General features: G+C 39.7%; 6 protein-coding genes and 1 long non-coding RNA gene across 11 annotated transcripts; 4 read left to right on the plus strand and 3 right to left on the minus strand.

Moving 5' to 3' along the window:
* Positions 1–612: 612 nt before the first annotated feature.
* On the plus strand, positions 613–2,332 carry LOC108024783 (UDP-glycosyltransferase UGT5). Its single transcript, XM_017094899.3, has 2 exons — positions 613–866; positions 929–2,332. The coding sequence occupies exons 1-2, from the start codon at positions 629–631 to the stop codon at positions 2,248–2,250; spliced, it is 1,560 nt and encodes a 519-aa protein (XP_016950388.1). The 5' UTR covers positions 613–628; the 3' UTR covers positions 2,251–2,332.
* A 117-nt stretch (positions 2,333–2,449) lies between these two features.
* LOC108024782 (UDP-glucosyltransferase 2) lies at positions 2,450–4,403 on the plus strand. Its single transcript, XM_017094898.3, has 2 exons — positions 2,450–2,799; positions 2,945–4,403. The coding sequence occupies exons 1-2, from the start codon at positions 2,544–2,546 to the stop codon at positions 4,273–4,275; spliced, it is 1,587 nt and encodes a 528-aa protein (XP_016950387.1). The 5' UTR covers positions 2,450–2,543; the 3' UTR covers positions 4,276–4,403.
* A 173-nt stretch (positions 4,404–4,576) lies between these two features.
* LOC108024319 (UDP-glycosyltransferase UGT5-like) lies at positions 4,577–6,198 on the plus strand. Its single transcript, XM_017094221.2, has 2 exons — positions 4,577–4,826; positions 4,880–6,198. The coding sequence occupies exons 1-2, from the start codon at positions 4,577–4,579 to the stop codon at positions 6,196–6,198; spliced, it is 1,569 nt and encodes a 522-aa protein (XP_016949710.2).
* Positions 6,199–7,528: 1,330 nt separating this feature from the next.
* LOC108024806 (juvenile hormone esterase) lies at positions 7,529–9,444 on the minus strand. Its single transcript, XM_017094928.3, has 4 exons — positions 8,403–9,444; positions 8,017–8,346; positions 7,826–7,958; positions 7,529–7,770 (listed from the first exon to the last, which is right to left on the minus strand). Exons 1-4 carry the CDS (start codon positions 9,415–9,417, stop codon positions 7,596–7,598), a joined length of 1,653 nt encoding a protein of 550 aa, XP_016950417.1. The 5' UTR covers positions 9,418–9,444; the 3' UTR covers positions 7,529–7,595.
* Positions 9,445–10,449: 1,005 nt separating this feature from the next.
* On the plus strand, positions 10,450–13,626 carry LOC127011511 (uncharacterized). Of its 5 annotated transcripts, none has more exons than XR_007764510.1 (5): positions 10,450–10,511; positions 11,469–11,595; positions 12,554–12,617; positions 13,000–13,126; positions 13,510–13,626. It is a non-coding gene; the product is annotated as an uncharacterized LOC127011511 (long non-coding RNA). The 5 variants fall into 5 exon arrangements; XR_007764507.1 differs by lacking the exon at positions 10,450–10,511 and adding an exon at positions 10,889–11,086; XR_007764508.1 differs by lacking the exons at positions 10,450–10,511; positions 12,554–12,617 and adding an exon at positions 11,979–12,042 and having other exon boundaries at positions 11,121–11,595.
* A 1,202-nt stretch (positions 13,627–14,828) lies between these two features.
* LOC108024814 (UDP-glycosyltransferase UGT5) lies at positions 14,829–17,572 on the minus strand. The gene is made up of 3 exons (XM_017094939.2): positions 17,168–17,572; positions 16,182–16,441; positions 14,829–16,112 (listed from the first exon to the last, which is right to left on the minus strand). The coding sequence occupies exons 1-3, from the start codon at positions 17,418–17,420 to the stop codon at positions 15,039–15,041; spliced, it is 1,587 nt and encodes a 528-aa protein (XP_016950428.1). The 5' UTR covers positions 17,421–17,572; the 3' UTR covers positions 14,829–15,038.
* A 694-nt stretch (positions 17,573–18,266) lies between these two features.
* Positions 18,267–20,139, minus strand: LOC108024406 (UDP-glucosyltransferase 2). Its single transcript, XM_017094318.3, has 2 exons — positions 19,879–20,139; positions 18,267–19,695 (listed from the first exon to the last, which is right to left on the minus strand). The coding sequence occupies exons 1-2, from the start codon at positions 20,120–20,122 to the stop codon at positions 18,371–18,373; spliced, it is 1,569 nt and encodes a 522-aa protein (XP_016949807.1). The 5' UTR covers positions 20,123–20,139; the 3' UTR covers positions 18,267–18,370.
* Between the last annotated feature and the right edge of the window lie 5,482 nt (positions 20,140–25,621).

Genomic DNA, 25,621 nt, shown 5'->3' on the forward strand with positions numbered 1-25,621 from the left:
TTGGTTGGAGTTGGGATAAACCGATTGAAGTAGTTGAAGTTGAAAGATGGTTTTTCTTTTTTTAAGCCATATGGTAAAAGGGTAAGAAGGTTTAAATATTCATTACAAAAAGTTTACTGTCAAAACGTCAAAAGCTATCATAATGATTTTTGTGCACGCATGAACCTCAGACTTTGTCTAAAAATGTATATAAAGTCATCACTATGAAAGGTTAAACACTCTGAAAAATAAGTGGGCATATTAATATATTTATTTGTAAATAAATATTCCTTGGTTAGTACTAACAAAAAAGCTATATGAAGAAATTTGACAGTGTTCCTGTACTAGAACTTTAAGAACCAAACTTACTTTGTTTTTTTACGACTGGAATCCATTGTTAATTCAGAAGAGCAGAGCAATGATGCTTTTTGATTGTGGCATTAAAGGGGTTAAGATCGGAAGCAAAATTGAGATGGGGTGCGACGCTGAGATGTGGATCGCCTACGAAATTTCCGTAATCGCAACTGTCGAGAATTGCTATCGCATGTCGGGGGCTCAGGGTGTTATCTAATAGCCTCATGCCATGCTGATTATGCGTTTACTTATTTAGTTTTTAGCCTGAGTTTGCTTAGATCGGACGATTTTTAGGATGCTGGCTCTTCAATTAGGTGTTCTGCTGCTGATACTGCCTGCTTGTCTTCAGGCTGCCAGAATTTTGGCCGTATTTCCGTTTCCAGGACCATCGCAGTACATCAATGTGGTACCCTATCTAAAGGAATTGGCTTCACGGGGTCACCAGGTGACCTCGATTAATGCCTTTCCGCAGAAGAAACCGGTGAATAACTTTAGAGATATTCCCATACCGGAAGTGTTTGAAAATTACAATGGTAGGAAAAGTAGAAATATATCTGTGAGGTTTACATTGTATAAGACTTAAACCTTTTTGCAGATATCATAAATGAGCTGAACGATCCAATGAACTTGTGGCAGGAGAACAATTTCGTAAACAAATTCTTTGTGGACGTCACCCGCTCAGTTCTCACTAACAAGGAAGTGACCGAAACCCTTTTGCCTCCTGGAAAGGATCACTTTGATCTTATTATTGTGGAGGCTCTTCGCTCGGATGCCTACTACGGATTTGCGGCTCACTTTAATGCACCTATTATAGGCATTTCCACCTTTGGCACCGACTGGAATATTGATGAACTGGTTGGCAATGTATCACCTCTGTCGTACATTCCCCTGGTAACGGCGGGTCTTACGGATCGAATGACTTTCGGGGAGCGTGTGACTAACTTTATAGATACAACCATTGCCTGGCTCAACTATAGATTGGTGCATATGCCAGAGCAGGAGAAATTGTACAAGAAATACTTCCCCGTGGCCTCAAAAAGGGTTGCTCTCACCGATTTGAACAGGAATTTCTCCCTGGTGCTTCTCAATCAGCACTTTTCCCTGAGCTTTCCCAGGCCCTACGTTCCGAATATGATCCAGGTTGGCGGTCTGCATATATCCCACAAGCCTGCGCCTTTGCCCAAGGACTTGGAGGAGTTTATTCAGAGTTCCGGGGAGCAGGGCGTGATCTACTTCTCCCTGGGCTCCAATGTTAAGAGCAAGGATCTGCCGGCAGAGAGAAGGGAACTAATTCTGAAGACCTTTGCCAGTCTGCCCCAACGAGTACTGTGGAAATTTGAGGACGACAAGTTGCCTGGAAAGCCCTCCAATGTTTTCATCAGCAAATGGTTCCCTCAGCCGGATATCCTGGCCCACCCCAAGGTCAGGCTCTTCATCACCCACGGCGGCTTGCTGAGCACCATCGAGAGCATTCATCATGGGAAGCCCGTTTTGGGTCTGCCCTTCTTCTACGATCAGTTCTTGAATGTAAAGCGGGCAACGCAGGCAGGATTTGGATTGGGCTTGGATCATAAGGCAATGACCCAACAGGAATTTAAAAGGACTATCGAGCGGTTGGTCAAGGAGCCGAAATTTGCGGAGACGGCGAGGCAGATATCGGATCGATATCGGGATCAGCCCATGACTCCTCTTGAGACTGCCATCTGGTGGACAGAGTATGTTCTACGGCACAAGGGAGCTTACCATATGCGAGTGGCTGGCCAGGATTTGGGTTTCTTTGCCTACCACAGCTTGGATGTCATAGGAACCCTCTTTGCAGGAGCTCTCCTAGTTCTCTCAATCACTCTCTATGTTTTATGGAAAATTGCTAAGGTAGCTGGTTGTGGTAACTCAAAGAAAAAGCAAAAGACCCATTAGAAAGTGAGACAAAAATTGAACTTTTACGATGTGGTAAAGCTGTGTATTAAACATAGGTATAAATAAACCAAAATCAAAATTATTCTTGCTAGTCTATAATTATTTGTATAGGTCAGTAATAATATTGATTTACAATCAACCGAGGTATGGTACTTCCCAAATTGTAAGCTAACCAGCAAGGCAACTGTATAATTTATTGTCTGTAGACGATTGTTGATTATTCTTATCAATCAGAAATAATAATTTGGCTGAGTTCCAGCAGACAGTCTCTCGCTAACACTCGAGGCTAAAGCATGGCCAGTCCTAATATATTGGTTCCGAAATCAATCCTTTTGTTGGTGGCCCTTCTGCCTGGTTTTTTGGAAGGAGCCCGCATCCTGGCCTTGTTACCCATACCCAGCCATTCGCACTACTATCACGCTCTTCCCTACCTAAAAAGCTTGGCCTCTTTGGGCCATGAAATTACCTCTGTAAGTCCGTTTCAATCGAAGGAATCTGTGAATAATATTCACGACATTTATGTTCCGGAGCTATTCGAAAACATTGAGGGTAAGTATTACCGTTTACTGTAATCATTCTGGTCTTTTTTGACTAAAAACTGCCCACATCATTAGTAAAAGCTCATATAATGGCTTAAAAACCCCATGTCATCGTTATTGTTCGTCTGAAGTACTTATCTTAAAATTTCTTTCAGAACTTATACATTCTTTAAGCACGGCCAAGAGCACGTGGGCAGACAATGAATACATCAACAACTACAATCTTGAACTTGTAAAAAAAGTGCTGAACAATGACGGAGTGCGTCGAGAGATTCTGAAGCCAGGAAAGGCTCAGTTCGACCTGATAATTGCGGATCTTTGGCGACTAGATGCTCTCTTTGGCTTGGCAGCCTACTTCGATGCCCCAATAATTGGAATCGCTTCATATGGAACCGACTGGAAGATTGACGAGCTAGTGGGTAATGTATCACCGATGTCATACCTCCAGTCCCCGTCCATTTACTGGCACGATCTTCAAACCTACGGCGGTCGTCTGGCGCACTTTGTGGATCGCTCAATTGCCTGGATTAATTGGAAGTGGCGTCATGAGCAGAAACATCAGGCCCTGTACAGGAAGTACTTCCCGAAAATTGCCGACAAGCGGCCTTTGTCGGAGATATCCAAAAATTTCGCCTTGATTTTGGTAAATCAACATTTTACATTGGCTCCACCACGGCCTTATGCACCGAACGTAATCGAGGTGGGAGGTATGCACATTAATCAGGAACCGAAAGCTTTAGCCAAGGACATAGAGGACTTTATCCAAGGAGCTGGCGAGGAGGGAGTAATATACTTTTCCCTCGGCTCGAATGTTAGGAGCAATAATCTGGCAGAGGATCGCAAGAAAATATTGATTGAAACCTTCGCCAGTCTGCCACAGCGTATCCTGTGGAAATTCGAGGATGAGGAGTTGCCAGAGAAACCATCGAATGTTTTAATTAGCAAATGGTTCTCGCAACAGGACATCCTGGCCCACCCGAAAGTGAAGCTATTCATAACACACGGAGGCTTGCAGAGCACCGTGGAATGTATTCACCATGGTAAACCTATGCTGGGACTGCCATTCTTCTATGATCAGTTCAGGAATATGGAGCATATCAAACGACAGGGTCAAGGTTTGGTGCTGAACTACAGGGATATGACAGGCGAGGAGTTCAAGGACGCCATCCTGCGCCTGCTGACAGAAAGGAGTTTCGATATTTCGGCGAGAACAACTGCTGCCCGATACCGGGACCAACCCGTGAGTCCTTTGGAAACGGCAATCTGGTGGACTCACTACGTCCTGCGTCACAAGGGTGCGAAATATATGCGGGTTGCTGGCAGGGAATTGGACTTCTTCACCTATCACAGCCTGGATGTCTTGGGCACTTTTCTACTAGGCTTTTTGCTGGTCCTTGCCATAGTTGTCTTTTGTGTGATTAAGTTAGTGAAGATTGTCCTGCGAAAAAATAATAATACAAAAAAACGAAAGCAGAAGGCTAATTAAAATGTTGTTTGGAGCTATGGCTCTATAAGTTATAGTTACATTTCCCTACATAAGGACGTGGATATTGAATATGACAAACATTTATATACAATTTAAAAACAATAAAACTATTCTGCTTCTTTAAAGGACTTTTCGAATTTAATTTATTTTTTAAATAATACATTTTTCATCAAAAATAACTAGTTAATATTTTTTTCAGTTTAGTTTCTTAACGGCCTTATCAGTATAATCTTATCAATTTGCACACCATACGATTTTTGTTTGGCGTTGATACTTAAGCTTTCCTTGGATTTTTCTAAAAATGTTTTTCAGTCTGAGAATGATGTTGTTCTTTGTACTGCTTTTTCTACTACCTGGTTTGTTGGAAGCAGCTCGTATTCTTGCCTTGTTTCCCATACCAAGTCAATCGCATTATTATCATGCCTTACCGTATCTGAAACGTTTGGGCTCCTTAGGGCATGACATAACTTCTGTAACACCGTTTCCATCAAAAGAACCAATAAATAATCTACACGATATTCCCGTTCCGGAGGTATTTCACAGTTTTGATGGTAAGAAAGATTTTGTTTAAAAAAATATATATGCTCTATAAGATTTATTACAGAGTTATTAAAAGCTATGACAACACCAAAAAATACTTGGGAATTTTTCGAGGTAACCAATGAATTCGTGTACAACATTACAAAGGTGGTATTTGATAACGAGGAAGTGCGTCGAAAGATACTCAGCCCAGGAAGGGGTCAGTTTGATTTGGTCATTGTGGATATGTGGAAGTATGATGCTCTATATGGCTTGGCCGCCTATTTGGAGACACCAATCATCGGAATGGCCCCTTGCGGAACTGACTGGAAGATCGATGAAATGGTCGGCAATCCCTCACCAATGTCGTACCTCCAGTCTCCTTCCACTGACTTCTATGACTTGGATTCTTATGTGGGTCGTCTAGGACACTTTGCAGAACGCTCCGTTTCTTGGATAAACTGGCATTGGCGGTATAAAAACAAACATGAGGCCCTCTATAAGAAATATTTTCCGAGAATAGCTGACAAGCAGCCACTGTCTGAGATATCCCAAAGCTTTGCTTTGATTTTGGTAAATCAACATTTTACATTGGGTCCTCCCAGGCCATATGTTCCGAATATAATAGATGTGGGAGGTATGCATATTAATCAGGAACCAAGAACTTTGCCCAAGGACTTGGAGGACTTTATCCAGGGCTCTGGTGAGCACGGAGTAATATATTTCTCTCTTGGCACCAATGTAAGGAGCAAAAATCTGGCAGAGGATCGCAGGAAAATATTGATTGAAACCCTTGCCACTCTGCCACAGCGTATCCTGTGGAAATTTGAAGATGAGGACTTACCTGACAAACCACCAAATGTCTTAATTAGCAAATGGTTCCCTCAAGAGGACATCCTGGCCCATCCAAAAGTAAAACTCTTTATAACCCACGGAGGAATGCAGAGCACCATAGAAAGCGTTTACCATGGTAAACCTATGCTCGGGTTGCCCTTCTTTTACGATCAGCTTGGTAATATGGAACATATCAAAAAACAGGGGCTAGGTTTGGCTTTGAGCTACAGGGATATGACCAGCGGTGGCTTCAGGGTCACAATTCTCCGATTGCTGACGGAAAAGAGTTTTGATGTCAAGGCAAAAATACAATCAGCTCGATTTCGGGATCAATCCATGAGACCTCTGGAGAAGGCCATTTGGTGGACTCACTACGTCCTGCGTCACCAGGGAGCGCCTCATATGAGGGTGGCAGGAAGAGAGCTGGACTTCTTCACTTACCACAGCCTAGATGTCTTGGCTACTTTTTTAGTGGTTCCTATTATGATTTCCCTTTGCTTGGTTAAGATTTTAAAGATAATATTCCAACGTGCTGTTAAGATAGGAAAAAGAAAGCACAAAGTTTGCTAAGCCAATAAATTCGCTTTATTATATATATTATATTTATTGTAATACTGAAAGTTGAAAATTAAACAAATAAACTTTAAAAGTATGTATTTCAGCTTCTTTAGAGGGTCGTCTTTAATTTATTGATTTACCTTTCTACTCAGTTCCACGCCAGGTAATTCCAGGTAGCAAGCCCCAGATAATGGCAGACAAATAAGCATCTATTGAGAAATTCAACTGAGAGCGGCAACACGATTTCCAGTTTGCTCCACCGCAGATAGCGCCCCAAAATGATGGGATATTATGATGCGCGTATTTATATTTTAACGATGCTTTTCTGGTCACACGCAAAGCTGCTCGATTGGCGTCCAGTGAATTATGGAATACGCATTCAAATATTTGCGAGGCCGGGTATAGGTATATAGTATGTGCGCCAGTTTGAGCGCATTTATTAACCGCTGCCAATCAGTTGCATTCGCTGCGTATGCGTAATATTAAATTGCACGGAGTCACTTCCGTTGGATTGGTTTGGTTCATTTGGGTACGGCTGGTGCTTTTGGCCGTTTTTGGCCGCATTGCCAAATGCGTAATCAAAAATTCATGAGCTATATAAATGTGGTGTGGCTGGAATTGCCATTAGCTCTGTGTGTTTTGTGTTGGCATGCAAATGTAGATAATTTCATGCGATTTAGGGTTGCATCTGGCGACCCCCCGAAGCTGCGTCTCTTAACCCTTTAAATGTCCCCCGAGTGGTCGGCAGTGGCGAGGAGGCTATTTAATGATGTCCTGTTTTGTGGTTCGACGCGTTTTTAATGAGCTGTTGATTATCATCAACGGAAACGGCAAAAATGATTATTTGTCCCTATCCTAGGCAAAGGATTTGCCGCCTAATTGTCACTCTCGAAAAAACAGACACACACCTGGGTTTTTTGTTCGAGCTGAAGTTATTATTTACGCAATGTCAGCAATTCCAATTTGCATTCTCAGGGACTCTTCGGCATATCAGCTCACTTCTTGACTGCATCTAATCGGTAACTTGTCCAAGCAAATGGGTCGCTTCACTGCATTCCTCTTTTTCGCTCGCTTTTCCTCTCGTGTTTTTACAACAATTTGTGCAGGCAGAAAGTCGAGAAAATCCGAATTGCAGATGGAAATTGCTGAAAATATGCTCAATGCTCGTTCACCTGGCGATAGTTATGCGCTCAACCATTCTGTCATTTTTGTTTGTTAATTTTCGTGAGCTCTTTGCCAAAGATACGAGTGTGTCATGTGCCTTTTTTCCATTTAGCTTCTAAACATGGAAGTTTAAGTGTAGTTCAATTTAGCTTAATCGAAGAAATGAAGAACAACTATCTGCATTAGCAATTTTTGAATGCTTGTGTTGAAGTATAATAAATTTTCGATTATGTATAGTTAAACTCTCAGAAAAAACTAGACAGAGGGAATAATTCTTCCCAGATATGATAGCGATCCAGAAAGAAGCCTCCAGTTTTTGCGGTAAGATTGGTACCGATTTCCAAATAAGGTTTATTTTGCGAATTGTACAGGGGCCAGTTCAGATCTTTCAGGTATGCATCGTTCTTATTGTGGGGATTACTAGAAACAAAAAATTAATCACTTTATATAAAAAATGTAAAAATATAAACCTCACCCTTTTTGAGCAAATTCAAACCACATGCGAGTCAATAGCTCAATCATGAAGTTTTCGGGTTCCTCTCGTTTTAATAGAGGAGTCAAAAGTCCCACGTGGAATAGATATAGGAGCTCATCATGATGAACGGGGCCTATAAGATTTAAGAAATTTACGTTTTTATGACGTAAAATTATTAAAAAGCTTCTTACCCATGGCTTCCTGGTTATCTGGATTTTTCAAAAAGCTATATCTACCCTTGTACCGAAACAGATAGGTGTAAATAGGTGTGTGGGGAGCCATCAACTCCAGAAACCGATGGAAGGACACCCCAATCAAGGCATCACTGTACAGTTCTCCCATACCCTTGAGGGATTTCGGGTACTCCAGTTTGTTCTTACTCTCTGGCATATATTTTTCCCTTAAAACTCGACTGGCAACTCGCGATTGAGAAGAGTTGCGTTCGAAAATCAGGGAAATAGGAGCGTATTGTTCCCACTCCTGATTGTACTTGCTGACAATGCTTTCATTTCGCAGATCAACTGAAAGGGTAAAGAAATTGTTAAAAAATTCTACTTAAATCTTTCTTATCACTTACAAAATGCTCCAGACAGGAATTCAAACTCAGTAATGCCGGTGATAATAGGAACCTTGTAAAAGTCGCCTTTTCGAACTGTTTTGAAGGGACTCTCGATAAGGTAGCGTTCCTGGCCGAAATCCTCCTCGACAACGATTCTCCAGTTGAGAACGGGATTCCAGCCAAACTCGAACATGCCATTGTAGGTGCTCACATAATCCAGGTATGGTTTTTGTCTCATACAGTTGACCATTTCCCTGACCGGTTCCTGGGGACACTTCAACAATACAGCCTGTCGTTTGGCCAGTCGAAGATCATTGCTCTGATACTGAACTGGTCCATATGGCGCAGCACTCATGCAGATGCCTCGATGGAAGAGACCCCGCGACATGGGCGACAGCATGTGGAGAGCTACGCTGATGCTACCCGCACTGTAACCCAAAAGGGTAACACTTCCGGGGTCACCACCAAATCGATGGATGTGCTGCTGGATCCAGCGCAATGCCTGGACCTGATCCTTCATCCCCGCATTGCCAGGGGCCTCCTTAGTTCCAGTGGCCAGGAAACCCAAGCTACCCAGGCGGTAATTAAGCGCCACCAGCACACAATCGCGATCCATAAAATGCTCAGGTCCGGCTAGATACTTACTCTGCCCGGAGAAGACATAGAAGCCTCCAGGATGCAGGAACACTATTACCGGACGACGGGCCTTCAAGTCCTTTGTATACACATTCAGCCGCAAACAGTCCTCGGATACATCGGTCATATTATCCCACGGTTGCGGGCACATCGGTCCATCTTCAGTGGCATCAAAGGTTTTCGGGGACCAGGGTTTAACGGGCAGGGGATTCAAAAATCGCAGATCTCCCAAGGGCGGCTCGGCATAGCGAATGCCGCGAAAGGCATGGAAGGTCGAACCCAATCTGGAGGTCAGATTAGCACCGCGCACTCGTCCCAAATCAGTGTCCACTTCGATGGACAAAACCGATGAACTGGCCAGTAGAACCAGCAGTTCTACTATGTATAACCTCAGCATCTTGACGCCTGCCTTAAACTGAGTTGCAAAAGTTTCCGACGCCGTTTTTATACAAAACTTTGCGGCTGAAATTGCTGTGGGGCTTTACCCAGCAGTGATTGAAACTGATCTGAATAACAAGATCGTCTCTATATGTACTGATTCATACGTACAGAGGACGATGGGGAACAGCTGCATAGTTGCTTCAGATGAGAACAAAGAAATGAGTGAACCAACTGCACCAACATTTAATAAAAATAATAACCGATATTGACATAAGTGTGTAACAACAATTTAATATTGTCAAAACACATTTGTCGTAAAATTGGTTTTAAATTAAGTTAAAAGACAATATTGGCTCTAAACAACCGACTTGGACTGCATCACGGAATTTTCAGCGCTCTGTTGACTTCATTTCTATGTCAATCTTAGGAAATCCCCTGACAATATAATAAAAAAATTGAAAAAACACAAGGCTAATTTTTTTATGTAAGGAACCATTTTTATAAGTTTACTTACATTACTTTTCGAGTTTAAATTTTTTGGTCTGATACCTACATTGGAAATACGGAAAAAACGAACTTGAAAATGTGTTAAAATTTCGACCCTCGATTAAAAGGAAAATTTAAACGTATACTAATAGAGGATGTCACCACAAACTCATAGAGGTATCCCACGTTTAAATCGGGATACTGTAACTCAAGTTATGGAATTTGGAAGTGCAGTTTTGAGGTCTGATACCGACATCTATTAAAAAACAGAACAAATCCGAACATGAAAATGGGTTAAAATTTCGACCCTCGATAAAAAGAAATATTTAAACGTATATTAACAGAGGATGTCACCACAAACTCATAGAGGTATCCCACGTTTAAATCGGGATACTGTAACTCAAGTTATGGAATTTGGAAGTGCAGTTTTGAGGTCTGATACCGAGATCCATTGGAAATACGGAAAAAACGAACTTGAAAATGGGTTAAAATTTCGACCCTCGATTAAAAGGAATATTTAAACGTATATTAACAGAGGATGTCACCACAAACTCATAGAGATATCCCACGTTTAAATCGGGATACTGTAACTCAAGTTATGGAATTTAGAAGTGCAGTTTTGAGGTCTAATACCGACATCTATTAAAAAACAGAACAAATCCGAACATGAAAATGGTTTAAAATTTCGACCCTCGATTAAAAGGAATATTTAAACGTATACTAATAGAGGATGTCACCACAAACTCATAGAGGTATCCCACGTTTAAATCGGGATACTGTAACTCAAGTTATGGAATTTGGAAGTGCAGTTTTGAGGTCTGATACCGACATCTATTTAAAAACAGAACAAATCCGAACATGAAAATGGGTTAAAATTGCGACCCTCGATTAAAAGGAATATTTAAACGTATATTAATAGAGGATGTCACCACAAACTCATAGAGGTATCTCACGTTTAAATCGGGATACTGTAACTCAAGTTATGAAATTTAGAAGTGCTGTTTTGGGGTCTGATAGCGAGATCCATTGGAAATACGGAAAAAACGAACTTGAAAATGGGTTAAAATTTCGACCCTCGATTAAAAGGAATATTTAAACGTATACTAATAGAGGATGTCACCACAAACTCATAGAGGTATCCCACGTTTAAATCGGGATACTGTAACTCAAGTTATGGAATTTAGAAGTGCAGTTTTGAGGTCTGATACCGAGATCCATTGAAAATACGGAAAAAACGAACTTGAAAATGGGTTAAAATTTCGACCCTCGATTAAAAGGAATATTTAAACGTATACTAATAGAGGATGTCACCACAAACTCATAGAGGTATCCCACGTTTAAATCGGGATACTGTAACTCAAGTTATGAAATTTAGAAGTGCTGTTTTGGGGTCTGATAGCGAGATCCATTGGAAATACGGAAAAAACGAACTTGAAAATGGGTTAAAATTTCGACCCTCGATTAAAAGGAATATTTAAACGTATACTAATAGAGGATGTCACCACAAACTCATAGATGTATCCCACGTTTAAATCGGGATACTGTAACTCAAGTTATGGAATTTGGAAGTGCAGTTTTGAGGTCTGATACCGAGATCCATTGGAAATACGGAAAAAACGAACTTGAAAATGGGTTAAAATTTCGACCCTCGATTAAAAGGAATATTTAAACGTATATTAACAGAGGATGTCACCACAAACTCATAGAGGTATACCACGTTTAAATCGGGATACTGTAACTCAAGTTATGGAATTTAGAAGTGCAGTTTTGAGGTCTGATACCGACATCTATTTAAAAACAGAACAAATCCGAACATGAAAATGGGTTAAAATTGCGACCCTCGATTAAAAGGAATATTTAAACGTATATTAATAGAGGATGTCACCACAAACTCATAGAGGTATCTCACGTTTAAATCGGGATACTGTAACTCAAGTTATGAAATTTAGAAGTGCTGTTTTGGGGTCTGATAGCGAGATCCATTGGAAATACGGAAAAAACGAACTTGAAAATGGGTTAAAATTTCGACCCTCGATTAAAAGGAATATTTAAACGTATACTAATAGAGGATGTCACCACAAACTCATAGAGGTATCCCACGTTTAAATCGGGATACTGTAACTCAAGTTATGGAATTTAGAAGTGCAGTTTTGAGGTCTAATACCGACATCTATTAAAAAACAGAACAAATCCGAACATGAAAATGGTTTAAAATTTCGACCCTCGATTAAAAGGAATATTTAAACGTATACTAATAGAGGATGTCACCACAAACTCATAGAGGTATCCCACGTTTAAATCGGGATACTGTAACTCAAGTTATGGAATTTGGAAGTGCAGTTTTGAGGTCTGATACCGACATCTATTTAAAAACAGAACAAATCCGAACATGAAAATGGGTTAAAATTGCGACCCTCGATTAAAAGGAATATTTAAACGTATATTAATAGAGGATGTCACCACAAACTCATAGAGGTATCTCACGTTTAAATCGGGATACTGTAACTCAAGTTATGAAATTTAGAAGTGCTGTTTTGGGGTCTGATAGCGAGATCCATTGGAAATACGGAAAAAACGAACTTGAAAATGGGTTAAAATTTCGACCCTCGATTAAAAGGAATATTTAAACGTATACTAATAGAGGATGTCACCACAAACTCATAGAGGTATCCCACGTTTAAATCGGGATACTGTAACTCAAGTTATGGAATTTAGAAGTGCAGTTTTGAGGTCTGATACCGAGATCCATTGAAAATACGGAAAAAACGAACTTGAAAATGGGTTAAAATTTCGACCCTCGATTAAAAGGAATATTTAAACGTATACTAATAGAGGATGTCACCACAAACTCATAGAGGTATCCCACGTTTAAATCGGGATACTGTAACTCAAGTTATGAAATTTAGAAGTGCTGTTTTGGGGTCTGATAGCGAGATCCATTGGAAATACGGAAAAAACGAACTTGAAAATGGGTTAAAATTTCGACCCTCGATTAAAAGGAATATTTAAACGTATACTAATAGAGGATGTCACCACAAACTCATAGATGTATCCCACGTTTAAATCGGGATACTGTAACTCAAGTTATGGAATTTGGAAGTGCAGTTTTGAGGTCTGATACCGAGATCCATTGGAAATACGGAAAAAACGAACTTGAAAATGGGTTAAAATTTCGACCCTCGATTAAAAGGAATATTTAAACGTATATTAACAGAGGATGTCACCACAAACTCATAGAGGTATACCTCGTTTAAATCGGGATACTGTAACTCAAGTTATGGAATTTAGAAGTGCAGTTTTGAGGTCTGATACCGACATCTATTTAAAAACAGAACAAATCCGAACATGAAAATGGGTTAAAATTGCGACCCTCGATTAAAAGGAATATTTAAACGTATATTAATAGAGGATGTCACCACAAACTCATAGAGGTATCTCACGTTTAAATCGGGATACTGTAACTCAAGTTATGAAATTTAGAAGTGCTGTTTTGGGGTCTGATAGCGAGATCCATTGGAAATACGGAAAAAACGAACTTGAAAATGGGTTAAAATTTCGACCCTCGATTAAAAGGAATATTTAAACGTATACTAATAGAGGATGTCACCACAAACTCATAGAGGTATCCCACGTTTAAATCGGGATACTGTAACTCAAGTTATGGAATTTAGAAGTGCAGTTTTGAGGTCTGATACCGAGATCCATTGAAAATACGGAAAAAACGAACTTGAAAATGGGTTAAAATTTCGACCCTCGATTAAAAGGAATATTTAAACGTATATTAATAGAGGATGTCACCACAAACTCATAGAGGTATCCCACGTCTAATTCGGGATACTATGACGCAAGTTATGGAATTTAGAAGTATAGTTTTAAAGTCTGATACCGACATCCATTGGAATTACGAAAAATACGAACATGAAAATGGGTTAAAATTTTGACTGCCGATTAAACTAGAAATTTAAATGTAGATTGTTAGAGAATGTCACCACAAACTCATGTAGTTATCCCACGACTAATTCGGTATCATATAACTCAAGTTATGGAATCTTAGGTGCAGTTGTATATTAAAATCTATAGTTTTTGAGGATTGCTTGCGGCTAAAATTATTTTTAAGACTTTCTCAACAATCCGAAATGTTACCACGAAAACAATACATCTTTGGCTTCACTTTTAAGCCGGATCGGCATTAAAGCCGCCAACATTTCCGCGACGGACGCTGATTTTCCAGCAGCACGGCCATGGCCCAAAACAGTTTCAATAAGTTGGGCTAAAAGTTTTACACGCCTTTTGCCTGGGAAAAAAGCGAGAAGGGGAAGATGTACGGCAAGGAAAATAAAAGCATTTAGCCGGAGGCGTTAGTGGGAGTGGCAGGGAGGGCAATGGGAGTGGGCGTGGCACTCAGTTGGTTGCTGTTAAAAATTTGAACGCGCTGATGGGCATTTTTACAACTGAAGCGTTAACTATGTGCAAGTTGCAGTAGGGGGAAAGAAAAGAGTGGTTGAAAATAGGACCCAACAAAGAAAAATTATCATCATCAGATTGAAACTACAAATACCCTGAGTAAAAATAATAAACAAATGATTATTTATAAAGTAAGCTAAATTTTTGCACCTATTTGGTTTTATATAAGTATTTTTTTTTCTTATCTATTTCCAAGTTCACTTGATTTGCATTAATATACTCATGAAGACTCCTTTGTTGCTTCCTAAAAGGGTGTACGGTAGAGAATAAAAAGGGAAATCGAGGAAAATGGACAGGCAACTGAGAATTTTTTCGATAGAAGTTCACAATATTTTCCATTTTAGTTTACAAGTTTCGAGCCGCAGGCAGAAACCAACCGCACAACCCCTTTGTAAAATCAAATAAAATTTTCACGAGCTTTTCCACCAACACCAAATGGCTGCAAATTCGAAGACAGTTTATAAAAAAAACCTTAGATACTTGCAAAAAATGTGCTGTATTTTATTGTGAGCTTTTACAATGGGGAAATGTAAATGTACGTTTTAACTGTGGAAATTTAATGCTTTTCGGACTTTTCTAATTAACTAGACTATTGCAAACAAAAGTAGGGTTTTCTTACGAAACTGCACCACTAAGCACCCTAATTGTAAACTGGTCATGGATATTAAACATAAATATCACTTGAGTTTAATTCTGCTTAGCTTTCTTTTTCTGCTTGGGGCTTTCTTTCTTAATAAACAATTCCTGCAATAATCGAAACACTAAACGGATCAGCTTGAAAATGCAATATAGAACGAAGATAATGCCTCCATAAAGGATTAGCATGGCATCCAGATTGTGGTACTGAATGAAGTTCAGATCCTGAGAGGCGCTCCTCAGATACCTGGCACCCTTGTGCCGGGTAACGTGCTCCACCCAGAAAACAGCGCGCTCCAAGGGGGTCTGCTGCTGATCGCGGTATCTGTCGGACATGTCGCGCACCTTCTTGGTGGCCTCCGGATCGTTAATTAATCGCTGAATGGCCTCCAAAAGTTTGGGAGCTGTCAATTCCGCGTAATGAACCGTCACTCCATAACCATTCTGTTCGGCGCGTGCCATATTCAAGAACTGATCGCCAAAGATGGGAATGCCCACGAAGGGTTTGCGGTGGTAAATCGATTCCGTGGTGCTCAGCAGACCGCCATGGGTAATAAAGGCTATCACATTATCATGGGCCAGAATGTCGTCCTGGGGGAACCAGTCCGAAATGAAGACATTAGCAGGTTTTCCGGGCAGGTTAGTGTCCTCGAATTTCCACAGAACCCGCTGTTTCAGCTGGGCGAAGGTGTCGATCAGTGCCTGACGTTTCTCCAGGGGAAGTGTTTTGCTCTTCAGATTGGAACCCATGGAGAAGTATATAACGCCATGCTCGGCGCCCTCAATGAACTCCTGAATGTCCTTGGGCAGAGGTTGGCGCTTGCGGTTGATGTGCATACCGCCCACTTCGATCATATTGGGTGAGTAGGGTCGGGGAAAACTGAGCGATACATGTTGGTTGAGCAATACCAAAGCCGTGTTCTTGCGCATCTCGTAAAAGTCCTGCTTGTTGTTGGGGAAGTACTTGTGGTAGAGAAGCTCCTGCCTTGGCAGATAGAAGTAGTTTAGGAAGATATATTCGTAGGTCAGGAAGGCCAGATTGCCCACTCGCTCTACGAGGGTCATGTGGTCATTAAACTTGAGCAGCGCACTGGGAACATACGATGGAGGTGAAGGAGATCCCACCTTTAAGTATTTAATATAATATAAATTAGTTAAACAAATCCCAAATAACTTATGCAATTAATAACCCACCAGATCTGTGTTCCAGCTGATGGCGCCAAAAGTACCCACACCTATAAGCGGGGCCTTGAAGTGCTCTGCCAGTCCGAAGTGGGCTTCGTTGAGGAAAACCTCGGATATCACCGCGTCGAAGGTCTGATTCGATTTCATCAGCTCCAGCACAGAGGGTTCCGTCAGCAGCAACTCGGTTATTACTATGCCCATCTCATGGAAGTCAACAATCTGCTTTATAATGGGTTGCTTGGAGGAGTCGAGCAAGTTGTTCATTCTTCCTAAAAAGTGTATGCCAAATAAGTCTTTTACTGAATGCTCTATTACGTTGACATATATCATATATCGACGAATACATTTACCTGATAACCTATTCAAACGAAATTTATTACATCGTTATCAAATTCGTGATAACGAAGAAAAGATTAATGTATAAACCTTAAGTGGGGGAGTGACAAACTATTTTTTAGAACATTTGTGCAACATACTTTTTGCTGGTGAAATTGGTGAAACACAATAATAATACTTAGTTAATCAACAAATAGCTTTTGTATAAGTCCAAAATACACATTCTGAACATTCTCCCATGTAACCTAACCGGTTTAGTCCCATATCCAACCGTATATTTTCTAGATGTATATTAACATAATATATAGGCCTACGAAATCTCAATAAAAACAATATTTTTATTAAATATTATGTCTTTAAAATAATCTTTTTAATAGACTAGAATACAAATATTTGTAAGAATACATTATTGTTGTTCAGAACAAGAGATTTCATTGACAAAAGTTGAAATTTCATTAGAATTTCTTAAATTTATATTTACGGGTATTTGGCACCTTCTTACTTCAGATTGTATAATGATCTAGCTAATTTTTGCACTACGATAAGACATTATGATGGATGGAAAAAATTTCATTTGTATAGGTGCTAATTACTTCAGAATTACAGCAATTTCACATCAGATTGAGTAAGACACAAACCAATTTAATAGTTGGACTCACCTTGCATATATGCTGTGATACTCTTGGCCGTCACATCTTTGATGTTCTTGATGGGTTTCTTCAACTCGAATGGCGAGACAATGGTCACCTGATGTCCCGCGCTGGCTAATCCCTTGGCCAGGGCGGATCCCACATGGTAATGGGATCGGGCGGCGGTGTGGAGCACCATCAGGTAGTTGTAGGCAGACACGCAGCTCAGCAGGCCGAGCAACAGCAGGGCCAGAAAACTCGTTTGCCCAGATGTTGGTTTCATTTTCAGTTCTCCAAACTACCAAACTATTTAAAACAATTAATTCGACTTAATCGTCGCCAGTTGTGAAATGCGTTCTTATCGACCGGCGATCGGGTTCTATGCGGCTGATATAGGGGTACGGACGCCTTGGCGCCTCGCAATAAACTGAGCTAACATGGGTCCGCGATGAGGTAATTATAAGCGGTTGGGCTAGGTTGCGATGACATTTGAAGAGAGGGAGCCTCAATCTATTACCTCTCTCAGGCAAGTATATCTGAGATGACCAGCAATAAAATTCACATGATCTCTCATCACGGTTACGCCGCCGAAAACGTTTTTCAATATTTTGTAGGCCTCTCACGATCAATATCTCCAAAACTCCGCGGTACTCTCTCGCTCTCCACCGCCTCCACAATCAGTTCTGGTTATGGTGTTGCTCTCTATTCTCGTTTTCTTTTGTTTACCGGCTTTATAGGGTAGGTATACAATCTTTTTTGTTTTCGGCTTTCTCCTCTCTTTCTGTTGACTGTTGGTACTGAATCACGATTTAACAAAAAACGTTTAGCTGATAACTAAGAACTATATGTATACATAAGGGGCCCTCTAGGTAGTTCTCTTCGCTTAGAGTGAACCTTTTTCATAAAAAAATGACTCAGTGATCCATCTTAAAAATCTAAAAAAATAATATGAACTTCATCAAAACAGCCTCATATAATATTAGAATCATCTTTACCATTACCTTGTACAATGGTTGTAAAATTTAATTAGCGTTTTAAAAGGTCGAATAAGTATATATTTACTATCAAAGGATAAAATGCAATATTATATACAAAATCAATGTTTTTTTTTATTAAATATAAGGTTTTTTGAAAACTTTACATGCTTGTCATAAAGTGCATTAAACATTTTTACGATATTCTAATAGTACACACTATTGTAGCTTTAAACTAACATCATATTATAATCTTAACTTAGTTAGTTTTCTTTTTTGAACTCTTTGCCTTGGAAAGACTACTTCTTACTTTATTTACCACAAATCTTATTAACAGAATAGCCAAAATAAGAACTAGGCCAAGTGCGGAAAAGAAGGCGGCCAAGACATCCAGGTTAAAGTACTGAATAAAGTTCAGGTCCTGACAGGCACTTCTCAGGTACTTGGCTCCCTTCTGCCGAGTCACATGCTCCACCCAGTAAACGGCGCGCTCCAGAGGCGTCTCCTTCTGGTCCCTAAATTGATGGGACATGACCTTGACCCGTTCAAGGTAGCTGGGGTCACTGGTAATCCTATCGATGGCGGATCGGAACAGAGGAGCAGTTAATTCGGCGTACTTTACAGTGATTCCATAGCCCGACTGCTCAGCTCTCGCCATATTCATGAACTGATCACCAAAGAAGGGAATTCCCACCACGGGCTTGCCATGGTAAATCGACTCCATGGTGCTCAGAAGCCCGCCATGAGTTATAAAGGCAATCACTTTCTCGTGCGCCAGGATATCATCCTGGGGGAACCACTTGGCTACAAAAACATTTTCGGGTTTCTCGGGAAAGGTTTCCTCCTCGTATTTCCACAGTACTCGGTACTTGAGGCTCCTTAAGGTCTCTACAATGGCCTTGCGCTGCTTCTTGGGCAGATCCTTGCTGTTCAGATTGGAGCCCAATGAGAAATATATAACACCATGTTCGGCTCCCTCGACGAATTCCCGGATACTCTTGGGCAGGGGCTTTGGGGCCTTTCGATTCACGTGCATACCGCCCACTTCGATCATATTTGGAGAATAAGGACGTGGATTACTGAGCGAAACATGATTGTTTAGCAGCACCAAGGCGGTATTCTTGCGCATCTCATAAAAGTCCTGCTTGTTGTTGGGAAAGTATTTCTTATACAGCACCTCATGTCTGGGCAGATTAACCAAGTTCTGGTAGATAAACTCGTACACCTGGAATCCCAAGTTCTGCGCTCGCTCCCAGAAGTTCATGCGATCTCCGAATCGCAGTAAACTATGCGGCACATACGAGGCTGGTGATGGAGTGCCCACCAGGTCAGAGGTCCAGCCAGTGGCTCCCAAGCTGCTGAATGTGATTAAGGGAGCTCCGAAGTGTTCGGCGAATCCGTAGTGGGCATCGTTCATGAAGGTCTCACAGATGACGCCATCGAAGGTGCGGTTTTGAGCCAGCAACTCCTGCACTGCCGGAGCCTTAAAAAGAGCCTGGGTCAAATCCAATCCCATGGCATTAAGGGTGGGGTACCGCCAAATCACCGACTTTTTGGCATTTTCCAGAATCCGCGCCTTATGAACTAGGGAAATGGAAAATATTTAGTTATTTCAAACTATTTTGAAATCAACCAATTTGTTGTTGACCCACTGGGAATTAACCCAAATTTACATGTGCTTCTTATCATATGACGTGAAGCATGTTCCAGACGATAAGCAATACGTGCCAGATCGTGAAACTAATCTAATGAAAGGTTTGGACTTACCTCCCATTACGGTGATAATATTCGGCGTGTCTACATCGACTAGGTTCTTGAGGGGCTTCTTCTGGGGAAATGGTGATACCAAAGTGACTTCATGGCCGGCGTCAGCCAAACCTTTGGCCAACGCAAAACCCACTGCATGATGAGATTTCGAGGCAGTATGGCTCACCATCAGGTAGGAATATCCCCATGTTTGGCCCAAAAAGGTGGCCAACAGAAGAAGCCAAGTTGTGAGAAGCCAACGCATTGTGGCAGTACTTTTGGGAGTTCTACGTAGACTGAGAATAGTTTACTTCTTTCACTGTTAGTTATAGTATTTGATAAGAAAAGATATAGATACGCTTGAAGTGGCTGCCCAAACAATGGTAAGTGTACTGATGAGAAAAAAATCCCAGCATAGTCTGCATTTGTTTTATTTATTTTAAGAAGACTACGTATTAAAATTCATTTAAAGCAAGGTTATATTATTAAAATCAACGCATTGTTCCATTTATAAGAAAAAATAATAATTATTAAATTAAATCCTAAGTCTAATTCCCAAATATCCTAATCATTTGTTTTCATTTCTCCCAAAAGTATTACTTTCTTTTACATTTTGTTTGATAAGATTAATGTTAGTTCTCTTAAAAATATAAGCTCTTTAATGCTTTACCAATTTTCTCTTATCTCAAAAGCTTTAAATTGAGTCAAAAAAGTTTTGTTTGTGTGAGCTCTCTCGAGAACTTAAGTGCTTTAATTCAAATGCTGATTGATCAGCACAGTTTTGGCTCTTAACACTACACTACAAAGTTTTTGATATCCATAACTATACAAAAACTAAACCCTGCAGTAAGAAAGTAAGTTTTGATTGCATGAGTATTAAAAATTAAACAGAAAAATGTATATTTATTAGACTAAAGTACTATCTTTATTTATTTGTGTAGCTCATTCGACGGTCGAATTGACCCACTTGATTTTCCACAATCAAAATTTTTTGTTTACCATTTGGCTTGAGACCATTCCATGCTGAGCCTCACGCAAAAGTAGTATTTCACAATAATCAAGTGTATATATACCCAGATATCTATCTTTATGCTTTTACTCACCAAACATTCTCAGTCTGTTTTAGCAACGCGCTCAGTTCGGTTCTGTTATAAGTTCCTCGATTGATTTTCATCACTATGCGTTTATTTACCTTGATCTTGGCCCAAAGACTGAATTGGTGGCAGTATCATAATGGGATGTCCTACTGATCATTTTTGGGGTAGTTATATTTTTGCTAATTGGACTACCCTTTGCCATATTGCAACTACTTAAAAAAGTATTATCTGGGGGAAAGAAAACCGAGAATAGAAAACTAAAAATGTAGTCTTCTTTATTTTAAAGAAACTAGTATTCAAATAAAAATAAAGATCTTTGAAAATCCTTATAAAAATCATAAAAGCTAAATATATATATGTTTTCATTTATTTCTGTAAAGAAGAAGGTATACAAATAATTACAAGATTTAAAGATATTTCTATTTGACCATTTTTTTCACTTAAAGTAGAGTAAATTGGTAAGCTTACCCATTGTTCCCCTATTTGCGTTTCGTAGCATTGTAAAACCTTTAAGAGAATATAATCCCTGCAGATTGAGTTCACCCAATGTATTTAATTATCTCGAACAAACAGTTCTAATTGCCAAACATTTGAATACCAAGCCCCGTGTTCATTTCCATTGTCCTACATCCATTTCCGATGCCAAAAGCAAATTACTGCCTAACAGCATGCTGCACAAAATTGTTTTCATCTTTTCCACCCATCGCACAAACAATTGCTAACTCGCAACGAAAAGTTGAGGCGTATTTTCATGGGCTGCCAAAAATACATTTCGCTTTTCTATTATTGGCCACGTTATCAATGCACACACGTGCCGGTCGCTGATTGATTTCGCTGGGAAACGAGAGGGAAATATAAACCAAACGCGAATGACAAAACAAAATTGGAAATGCAGACGATGAGGGACGAAAATTTAAATAGGCACTCGAGCATTAAATTAAGCACCAACAACTTAGGTCGAGGAAAATCAGTCAAAAAGAGTGAGTCCGGGATAGAAAAACACAAGGAGTACCACTGTACCATCCGCCCACGTCCACGCCCCAAAAAAAAGGAAAAGAAAGGAAACCGCTCCGAGGTGCAAAACGGCTGAAATGAAGGAAATGAAATGCCAAAAAGACAGAGTTTCCCCTTGCGCAACACACACGAAAGCTTTTCCGAGTGTGCCAGTACACTGGGAAAAATATAAAATCTTTATAATATATATAAATAAAATTTATAAATACAATTTTTCATTATTTGTAGAATTTTTGTGCACGTTAGTTTTAATTTTAAATATAATATTTTTTAATAATGAATTTTTGAATAAAAGATTTTTGTTAAACTTTTTATTCGTATTATTTTTATTTTTCTTCCTATGCGTTATATTATTAAATTGTACAAATCCCTAATTTTTCTTTCAGTATACGAGTGTGTGCAATGACATTGAAAAGACACATTGAGCGAGAGGCAAGGCAAGTGGAGCAGGGAAAAATATGGAAAATATACGTAATGTGAGCCAAAAAGTTAGCTATGCACAAAAACTTTTTTGATGGCGCGCTGAAAGTGAAAAGTAAATTTACGCTAAAGTCGCCGAAATGCACAGTAAAGGGAAAATAAAAATTGAGAGTTGAGTGGGATTGAGTTTTCCACAGGGCGGAAAAGCGGCGAGCAGCAGGGTGAACTTGCAAAAGAATATGAAATGGCAAGAAAAAGCGAAATGAAACGGAAGTTCAAGTTGATTTGTTTGCAGGCAAAGTGGAATTTCCCCGTTCCTTTCTTTTTTTTTTCTTTTCCCCCACCTCTCACACATTGACAGCCATTTTGCGGAAACGGAAGCTGCGTTTCAATCGCACTTCTGATGAAGTTAACAACAACACTGGGAACAGCAACAACAACAGATGGCTGCGAGGCCAAATAAATTTAGCATAACAATGCTGGGTAAATTTCCGACTGTGTGTGTACAACGCTGCGTATGCGTATTATGATTATGATTTTGATTCACATATAATGGGGGTACATTTTGTAATTTTAAAGCCAATTTTGGTGAGATTTTTGTGAGAATAATAAAAGCTAGATCAATTACATTTGGTACTACAATGTTTGTTTTAATTAAACAAAAAGCTAATAAGAGGCCAATTAAGTTTTTGATCGAAACTCTTGACTGTAAAGAACAAACAATCTATGGGTAATGAATATTTTTAAGAAATTGCAATCGGTGCTACAATATTCTAGCTAATAAGGAGGCAATGTTTTTACAACTCTCGACTGCATTTTCCCTTCAGGGGCAACCTATATGGGAAAAGCCTTTTCTTTTCCTTGTTTTTTAAACATCTTGGGGCTATGATTCATGCATGTAATGTCTGCGGTCCTTAATGTCGCAGTATCGTAATTAAAAAGAGCACTGCGGCGCCATGGGCATTATTTTTTGTGCCATTTTTGTTGTTTTCCCTGATATATCACGCGTTTTCCGCCGCCCCTTCAGCATATGCAGAGATTGCGCTCGAAATGACAGTTGCACTTGCACCATGACAATGCGCCCGAAATGGAAAACGGGGTGGGGAAAATCAGGCGACGGGATGGTCAGAGGGGCTATGCAGCGGGGCAAATTGATTGCGATTGTTGAGTTGATTGGCAGGCGACACACACATATATTCTCATATATATACGTATATAGATTGACTGCATGCGACACTGGCAAACAAAAGCGCCGCTTTGTGGTTTTCATTGTTGATGCCTTTTTGGTCCTTTTGCGTTTCGCTCCTTTCTCCTTGTTAAAGCTCCTTTTTAGCACCCATTTATTTTCCGGTTGTCGTCGAAATTAAGTTCGTTTTGTCTTTTGATTTTTGGCTTTGACTTCTTTTTCTGGCATTTTTAACACGCTCAATTTACAAGTTGACAGATAGTTTAGGGCAGAGCTTAGAAAAAGGAAATATTCATTGGGTGACTTATTTTATAGTTCAACTTCTAGCTCAAGCTCCTCAAACTATTTGTTATTAATAAATTAACAAATTTTAATTTCGTCAAACAATCAACTGTTTGTCTAAAACTTTAGGCTAGGCCCGCAGCCAAATGTTTTCAGTTGATGAAATTTTCATTTTCATACGCGTTTAGTGCCATTTATTTCTGTTTTTTAGGGCATAAAATTAATTGATTAAATTTGCTTAGCTATTGGCGATGGTTTAAAAGTTAATTATTGTCGCTGGCGGCAAAATAAGAGGTGTAAAGAGTGGCGAGTAAATTTCAAAATAATGTGTCAAAAATTGAATTTGCGTTTTAAAAGCGGCCATTTTCGCTTGGTGAACAACAAAAGCCATCAAATTTGTGTGTCGGCTCGTTGCCAAAACATTCAAGCTGCCAACTTCTTTGCTTTGCCTTTAAGCCCAGCAGCTATCGGTGGACAAAGCGTAAAGTGGCGTTCTCTTTTCAACTGTTCTTGTGCCTTGTTTTTTATTTGGCTGGACGGAGCTCTTTGAAATATTAAAATTAATAATAAATGTTGACGGCATTCATTTGTTGCTGCTGCTACACAAATATGAAGTCTTCATTATGGCCGACGCGTTTTTTGTTGTCTATTTTCTGAAACTCTCTTACTCACAGGTGAGGTAAAAAATAGATAAATTGAGCCTGTTTTGTGATAAAAACATATTGTTTTTTATAGCATTTTAAAACGAAAAACAATGTGAACATATTTTATAAAGTATAGGATTTATAATGCGATTTATAAGATACAAATTAAGAACCATTAAATGTTTAAATTTGGAATTGCAATTTAATGTATATTATTAGAATCAAACATTTAAATATTTTATTTTACAAAATATTTTCTGTTATTTATGTGGCCGCGATTGTGTGCTCCTCTCTTTTCATCTGGTTGTGATTTTTATTTCTTTCGGCAATTTGTGCAGTTGCTGTTCCTTTTTCGCTTTTTCCCCGTTTTAACTCGCATTTGCTTCGTTTTTCTGCTAAATTAAATTTTATTTAACTGTTATGCATGAAATTGGTTACAATTTTTATGTTCATGCTATTTTGTCTGCACACACGCAGCCCCCAAAATGGCCGCTAATTTCTTTTTAAATTATTTAACAATTTTCGACTGCTATTCGCCGGTTGTTTTTGAGCTGCCAGAACAATCTAATTAGGCTGCGGAAGAAGAGGAGCGATAATAACGATGACGACGGCGATTTGTTTTACGCCAGTTTACTTGGCAACATTTGTCGTTAATGCGGCTGCCAAGAAATTTGGCACTGTCTCAAAAATGCGGAAATCGCGTCTGCTAGTCACAGTTCCAAAAACAGGCATAATTGGGCGAAAATACATAAATTAGGGTGAATAGATTGGCCAAAGTAGAAATGGAAAATTTGTTATTTCCACTGATAAGAATGTGTTTTCCAAAGTTATTCGTCGATAAAAAATTGGATTTCAGCTAACAAGCATTTCAGAAGGTTAAAGGCCTTTTCAACACTGTTTGGGGAAAACGTACTAAGGCGTCTTGCTAATAACGAACTTGAGTATTGCAAAAATCATCTAACGCCTCTGGCAAGATAAGAAAATGCAACCCTGTGCTTTCAATGCAATGCATATTGTAAATGGCGTTTACTTACTGAATATTGTAAGCAAACAGGGAAAAAGTGCAGAGCCAAATGTCCGAGTAAACGGTGGGCCATACATAATGAAATTACGTCGGCGGC

This window comes from Drosophila biarmipes, chromosome 3R, assembly GCF_025231255.1.
Source record: "Drosophila biarmipes strain raj3 chromosome 3R, RU_DBia_V1.1, whole genome shotgun sequence".
In the NCBI taxonomy this organism is placed as follows: domain Eukaryota; kingdom Metazoa; phylum Arthropoda; class Insecta; order Diptera; family Drosophilidae; genus Drosophila; species Drosophila biarmipes.

Coding starts and splice junctions, on each gene's coding strand:
- LOC108024783 (XM_017094899.3), top strand. CDS start 629: ATGCTGGCTCTTCAATTAGGTGTTCTGCTGCTGATACTGCCTGCTTGT. Junction 867..928: donor AGTGTTTGAAAATTACAATG/GTAGGAAAAGTA, acceptor ACCTTTTTGCAG/ATATCATAAATGAGCTGAAC.
- LOC108024782 (XM_017094898.3), top strand. CDS start 2,544: ATGGCCAGTCCTAATATATTGGTTCCGAAATCAATCCTTTTGTTGGTG. Junction 2,800..2,944: donor GCTATTCGAAAACATTGAGG/GTAAGTATTACC, acceptor AATTTCTTTCAG/AACTTATACATTCTTTAAGC.
- LOC108024319 (XM_017094221.2), top strand. CDS start 4,577: ATGTTTTTCAGTCTGAGAATGATGTTGTTCTTTGTACTGCTTTTTCTA. Junction 4,827..4,879: donor GGTATTTCACAGTTTTGATG/GTAAGAAAGATT, acceptor GATTTATTACAG/AGTTATTAAAAGCTATGACA.
- LOC108024806 (XM_017094928.3), bottom strand. CDS start 9,417: ATGCTGAGGTTATACATAGTAGAACTGCTGGTTCTACTGGCCAGTTCA. Junction 8,347..8,402: donor ATTCCTGTCTGGAGCATTTT/GTAAGTGATAAG, acceptor TTACCCTTTCAG/TTGATCTGCGAAATGAAAGC. Junction 7,771..7,825: donor TTTGAATTTGCTCAAAAAGG/GTGAGGTTTATA, acceptor TTTTGTTTCTAG/TAATCCCCACAATAAGAACG.
- LOC108024814 (XM_017094939.2), bottom strand. CDS start 17,420: ATGAAACCAACATCTGGGCAAACGAGTTTTCTGGCCCTGCTGTTGCTC. Junction 16,442..17,167: donor TATCACAGCATATATGCAAG/GTGAGTCCAACT, acceptor TACACTTTTTAG/GAAGAATGAACAACTTGCTC. Junction 16,113..16,181: donor TCAGCTGGAACACAGATCTG/GTGGGTTATTAA, acceptor AAATACTTAAAG/GTGGGATCTCCTTCACCTCC.
- LOC108024406 (XM_017094318.3), bottom strand. CDS start 20,122: ATGCGTTGGCTTCTCACAACTTGGCTTCTTCTGTTGGCCACCTTTTTG. Junction 19,696..19,878: donor TATTATCACCGTAATGGGAG/GTAAGTCCAAAC, acceptor CCATTTCCCTAG/TTCATAAGGCGCGGATTCTG.